Below are 6,000 nucleotides of genomic sequence, written 5' to 3' on the forward strand. Positions count from 1 at the left end.
AAATCACCCAGAACTTAGAAGGCATTTCAACAAGGAAGTAACCAGTAAAGCGATCTTGGCGGGAGAACCCCGTGAACATCTTAGAAAAACACCAGAAACCACTCGATGCTTAATGACCCATGTCTCCTCCAGCCGGTACCCACCGCCCCCCTCCCGCCGCCCACCCGGGCCCTTTCTGGAGGAGTACAGTGGTTTGTGGCTTTTTAACCGCGTGGAGGGAGGACGGGGCGCAGGCCATTTATTTCCGCGACAGCGTTAACGCGGAGCTCCCGGCTTCAGCTGGAGCGAGGACCTCGGGGCACATCCTTTCCTCGCCGCGCACCAGTCGCGGTGGCGAGGGAGAGACGCATAGACCTGTGGCCCGAAGGGTTCGCTCCCGTAGACTCCCCCACCGCCAGGGTCCCCGGCACCCCCACGACCTGGCGCCGGGGTGACTGGGGAGGCATTCCCGCCGGCTCCCCAGCCCCCCCAAACCCACACGCATCCTCTCCCACGCTGCGCTCGAGGGTCCCCGGTCCCCCCCAGCGCGCCCTTGGCCGGGAAGCGTCGGTGGCGCTGCCTCGCGGAGGGGGCGCGGGAGGGGGGTCGGGGCTGGGGGCGCGCCGGGGGCTCGGGGAGGCCGGTCCCGGGGCCCCGGGGCGCGCGGGAAGGCGCGGAGGACGCGCCACACTCACCCGCTGCTGCTGCCGGCTGCTGACGGCCACCGCGGCGGCGGACGCGGCGCTGTGCCGGAGCTCGGCCGCCTGCCCGGGTCTCAGCAGGCTCCGGGTGAACCTGCGGGTCCGCTCGCCGGCCATCGCCTGCCGCGCCGCTCGCGCGGGGGCCCGGAGCGCGCGTCCCGCCGGCCTTCCCCGCGCCAACCTCGTCTACCCACCCGCCGTTCAGGAAGCGGAACTCGGAGCCTCTCCCCCCCTCTTCCTCGCTCTACTCGCAAGAGGCGGGTTTCTCGCGCGCGCACCCCCACTCCCCCACCCCCTTCCCTCCGCCGAAGCTTCGCGACGACTTTGCAAACTCTGCGCTCCCCCGGGCGCGCGCAGCCAACTCGGCGAGCGGCCCCGGCGCGGCGGCGGCGGCGGCGGCGGCGGCGTCTCGGCTGCGGGGGCCGCGGGGCGCGCGTGGGGCGGCTCCAGCTGGCCGGCCGGGACCGTCCCCGTCGCCCGAGGGATTGGCAGGCGGGGGGCGGCCGCCGCGGGGCCCCGGGCGGGGCCCGCCCACGCCCACGCCTCTCGCCCCCACTCGGAGGCTCCTGGCGGGGCTGGAGCTCTGGCCGCCTTTCCTGATTCGGTCCCTACCTTCGGAAGCTGGCGAATGGGCGCGGGCGCAGCTCAGATGGTCCTTCCATTCTCAGGAAAGGGTCAGAGGCTCAGTAGGGGTCTGGTGGCTCGGAGCTCCGCAGCCTCGCAGGAGCCAGCCTTTGGAAGTCTTTTTTTTGCCCAAAGTCCTCCCTCGGGGCCTTACAAATTCATACACGCCTTCAACCGGTATTCATTAAGCGCCCACTCTGTGCCGGTTCCTACTGTTCTGGAAACCGGGGACAAGGAGGGGGATTTATCAGGCCTACTCTAAGGCTGTGTGGGGCTGATAGGATTTTTGCGTTAGGGCTGGGAGGCAGCAAATGACCGAGTTAAATAAACGAATGTAAGTGATGACCGAGGGCATTTCAGATCGTAGAAGCTCGACAACAACAAAGCAGGGTAATGTAGTGTAAGAGGCTTGGTGGGGGTGGTGTTTGATAGGGTGAGGGGGCTAGAGCTGACTCGTGGGGTGACCAGGTAGGGTGGTCAGTAACGGGGTGGTCTTAACCCTTGTTTTTCTGCTCCCACTCTTGCCACACTGGTCTGCAAATTGTCTCCAGCCAGCTGACTAAAGTCCGCTAAGAATTCTCGTTTTGAGTCGCCCCCAGAATAGTTCTTCCACTCAGTTTCGGGCTGGCTGGGTAGATGAGCAGTGCTGGCCTCTAGGATACTCCTCTGGAGAGATCCAGGACAACCACTCCTAAGTATTCTAGGTTTTCCTTAACAGCCTTTTCTAGATCCATGATCCTGACATTTTTCCAGAGCCAATATATCATTTTATATATTTTTTTAAATTTTTGGGACAGAAAGAGACAGAGCATGAACGGGGGAGGGGCAGAGAGAGAGGGAGACACAGAATCGGAAACAGGCTCCAGGCTCCGAGCCATCAGCCCAGAGCCTGACGCCGGGCTCGAACTCACCGACCGCGAGATCGTGACCCGGCTGAAGTCGTACGCTTAACCGACTGCGCCACCCAGGCGCCCCACCAATATATCATTTTAACACAAGGTTGCACTTGGGTATAAAAACTTCTTGAGCAGCTGACACATGCACTTGAGTCAGCTCTCTGCTATATGGGATTTAGTTAATCAGAGGTACTGACCGGGCATCATTGAAGCACATTCTAGAAATCAAAGTGGGCAGAGACGGTAAGATTTGGGAAGAACCATCTGAAATGTCAGTTGGTTCTGTAGTACCCTTCATAAGAAAAGACTGGGTCTCGCGTTATGTGCTTTCACATCGCTGGACAAATATGCAAACAGTGTCACGGTTAAAGGTAAGCAAAGAAGGCAGTTGCCTCTGTGGTGGCAAATGAAGATCTCTGTGGGGATAACTCCTTCCAACGACGTTCTCCCCTAACAAGTGTGGTCTGTGTTGATCCCTTTAAATGCACCTTCTCTCTAGAGAGATAATATGTCAAGCATTTTTAAATACACTCGGACTTTCCAAGAACAGATGGCTAGTCTTTGTCCCTGATTTTTCAGAGCACTGCGTGGCACAAAGTAGACGCTCAATAAATAGCAGTTTCTGGATGACTTTCCCGAGGCTAAGCTTAGATAAGCTGGTGCAATCAGACAGGTCAGAGTGCTTGAGGCCTGGAAAGACAGAAAGGAGGAGAGAAATGTGTGCTGGAAGGGAAGGGCAACTCGCTGAACTGATCTAAAACCCTAAGTAACCTATACAACCCGTTCTTCAACCGCAACCATATCAAGTAACAGAATATCACTTGTATTTTTATTACTAAGAATCTTACTTTCTCAAGCTTCAGAGGATCAACCCAGAGCATGGATGTGAGGAGATTTGATGAATAAAGTTGATGAACAAGTACCTATTTTTTCTAATACCTACCCTGTTTGGTGTCCATCCCGTGGGTCACACTAGAAGGAAGGTGGCTGTAAGTGGCCTTTACACGCAAGACATTTCAATAACAGTGCACACTGGGATATTCCTAAGCCCTCGACAGTCATGTAGGTTTTAGTCATGTCCCCTTCTGGATGCCAAGGGCAGAGAACTGAGTGTCTCCCCCTGGCCCTGGCATAGACCCACACACCTTTTACTGCAGGAACATGCCTTCATGTCTGCTCATTTGGGACTCTCTGAGTCTCTGGCGGTCACCAATCTCTCAGTTCCTTGGAGAGATTTGCCTAAGATGTTTTGTAGAGGCAAATCTATGAAAATGCCATGAACACCCTAATGTAAACTACCGATTTGGGCTGATTGTGATGTGTCAGTGTAGGGTTACCAGTTGTAACCGGTGTACCATTCTGGTGGGGAATGTCGATAATGGCGACGGCTATGAACATGGGGTGGGGGGGTGGGGGGATCTTCGCATCTGCTTTATTTTGCCACGAATTTACAACGGCTCTAAAAAATAAGGTCTTAAAAAAAAACAACAAAGAATCAACGTAACACAACAATGAAAAGACAAGGAGCCTAATGGAAGGATGGGCAAAGGATGTGAACATACATTTCTGCAAAGAAAATATGCAAGCTCCACACCATTAGTCAGTAGGGAAATGGAAATCCAAGTCTCAGTGAGATGTCATACCCACGGAGATGGCCATAATGAAAAGCGTGGAAAAAAAAGTGTTTGGAGATGTGGAAAAACGGGAACCCTGGCACATCGGTGGTGAGAATGTAAAATGGTATAGCTGCTTTAGAAAGCAGTCGGGCATTTCCTCAAAATGTGAAACATGGAGTTACCACGTGACCCAGCAATTCCAGTCCTAGAGAAATGAAAGTATCTGTTCACACAAAGAGCTATACAACAATGTTCACAGCAGCATTATTTATAACAGCTAAAAAGTGGAAACAACCCAAATGTCCACCAGCTAATGAATGGATAAGCAAAATGTGGTATACCCATGCAATGGAAAGTTTTTTGACCTTGAAAAAAAATGAAGTGTTGATATGGGCTGCAGCATGGATGAACCTTGAAAATGCTTTGTTGAGTGAAAGAAGCCGGACACAAAAGCCCATATGTTTATGATACCTACTTATTTTTTTTTTTTAACAAAACATTCAGAATAGGCAAATCTAGAAACAGAAAGTAAATTAGTGCTTGCCTAGGGCTACAGTGGCTTGGAGGAAAATGAGGAGTGACCGCTAATGGATAAAAGGTTTCTTTTTTGGGGTGATGAAATGTCCTGAAATTCACGGTAGTCGAGGTTGCAAAAGAAACAGATTACAGTTGTAGCTTCTGGGAAGGGGAACTTGATAGCTGGGAGACATATAATATAATATGTTATAATATAATATGTTACAATATATATTATATTATATTTATTATATTTATTATATTTCCTGTATTATACTATATACCCTATGTGCTTATTGGATTTTGCATCACATGTATAATCACCTATCACAAATAAACAAAATAATACGTTATACAAAATTAAGGGTGAGAAAAGGGCCACGGCCACAGAGTTAATACAAATCCAAAACTAAAAAAAAAAAAAAAAACAAAAACAAAACGAGAAACGTTGTGGACTGTGCTAGGTTTCTTGGTTCACATTTCTGTTTGGACTTCATCTCCCCCCTTCCACTTTGTTTCAATCACCTCACGTTGCTGCGTTCTGCTCCTGCACTATTTCCTTTTAAGAGATACCAACACAGGGGCGCGTAGGGGGCTCAGTTGGTGGAGTGTCCGACTTCAGCTCAGGTCGTGATCTTGCGATTCGTGAGTTTGAGCCCCGCATCGGGCTTCCCGCTCTCAGTGCATAGCCTCCTTTGCATCTTCTGTCTCCTTCTCTCTCTGTCCCTTCCCGCTTGTGCTCTCTCTCAAAAATAAATAAACAATTAATTTTTTTTTAATTAAGAGCTATCAATACAGAAACATGCTCATCATGGTTCCCGTTTCTCAGAGAAGAGTTCATTAATGAAACAAGTGGATCTTCAGTGGCATCCAGTACCGAGAATAATGGTTACAAGCATAAGCTACGGACTCCGACTGCCTCAAATCCCAATTTTCCTTCTTCCTTCAGCAAGTTATAGAAACTCTTTAAACCTCAGTTTCCTGACTTGAAAAGTAGGGACAATGACAGGCTACTGAGGCTTCTGTAAGTCAGCGTAACTTTCTTCAAAAGAACCTAGCACAGAAACTTGGGTAAATGTCATTGTTACTAGAGTCATAGAGAAGTGATGAGTTTTTAAATCTTTCGTGTAATAATTTGATACATGTATCAATACATGTAATCATACATTAATACATTTGTTTCTCGTAAGAACCTTTGCAGTGAGCAGGATACCATTTTACAAGGAACACTTTGGATATCAGGGGCATTCTGAAGACAGTATCTTTTTTTTTTTTTTAATTTTATTTAATGTTTATCTATTTTTGAGGGAGAGACAGAGCATGAGTAAGAGAGGGCAGAGAGAGAGGGAGACACAGAATCTGAAGCAGTCTCCAGGTTCCGAGCTGTCAGCACAGGGAGCCGACGCGGGGCCTGAACTCATGAACCATGAGATCATGACCTGAGCTAAAGTCGGATGCTTAACGGACTCAACCACCCAGGTGCCCCTCTGAAGACAATATCTTTTTTTTAATTTTTTTTTTTAATTTTTTTTCAACGTTTTAATTTATTTTTGGGACAGAGAGAGACAGAGCATGAACGGGGGAGGGGCAGAGAGAGAGGGAGACACAGAATCGGAAACAGGCTCCAGGCTCTGAGCCATCAGCCCAGAACCCGACGCGGGGCTCGAA

The 6,000-nt window shown here is 50.3% G+C and overlaps 1 protein-coding gene across 2 annotated transcripts in view; it reads right to left on the reverse strand.

Annotated features, from left to right (window-relative positions):
• DOCK10 (dedicator of cytokinesis 10) overlaps nucleotides 1–1,166 on the reverse strand; it is a 273,034-nt gene extending 271,868 nt beyond the window's left edge. For both annotated transcript variants that reach the window (XM_043578002.1, XM_043578000.1), the window contains exon 1: nucleotides 675–1,166. In XM_043578002.1, coding sequence (XP_043433937.1) covers nucleotides 675–797 — 123 coding nt within the window. In that variant the 5' untranslated portion in view covers nucleotides 798–1,166. The remainder of the gene's footprint in view (nucleotides 1–674) is intronic.
• Between the last annotated feature and the right edge of the window lie 4,834 nt (nucleotides 1,167–6,000).

Source organism: Prionailurus bengalensis, chromosome C1 (genome assembly GCF_016509475.1).
Source record: "Prionailurus bengalensis isolate Pbe53 chromosome C1, Fcat_Pben_1.1_paternal_pri, whole genome shotgun sequence".
Classification (NCBI taxonomy): domain Eukaryota; kingdom Metazoa; phylum Chordata; class Mammalia; order Carnivora; family Felidae; genus Prionailurus; species Prionailurus bengalensis.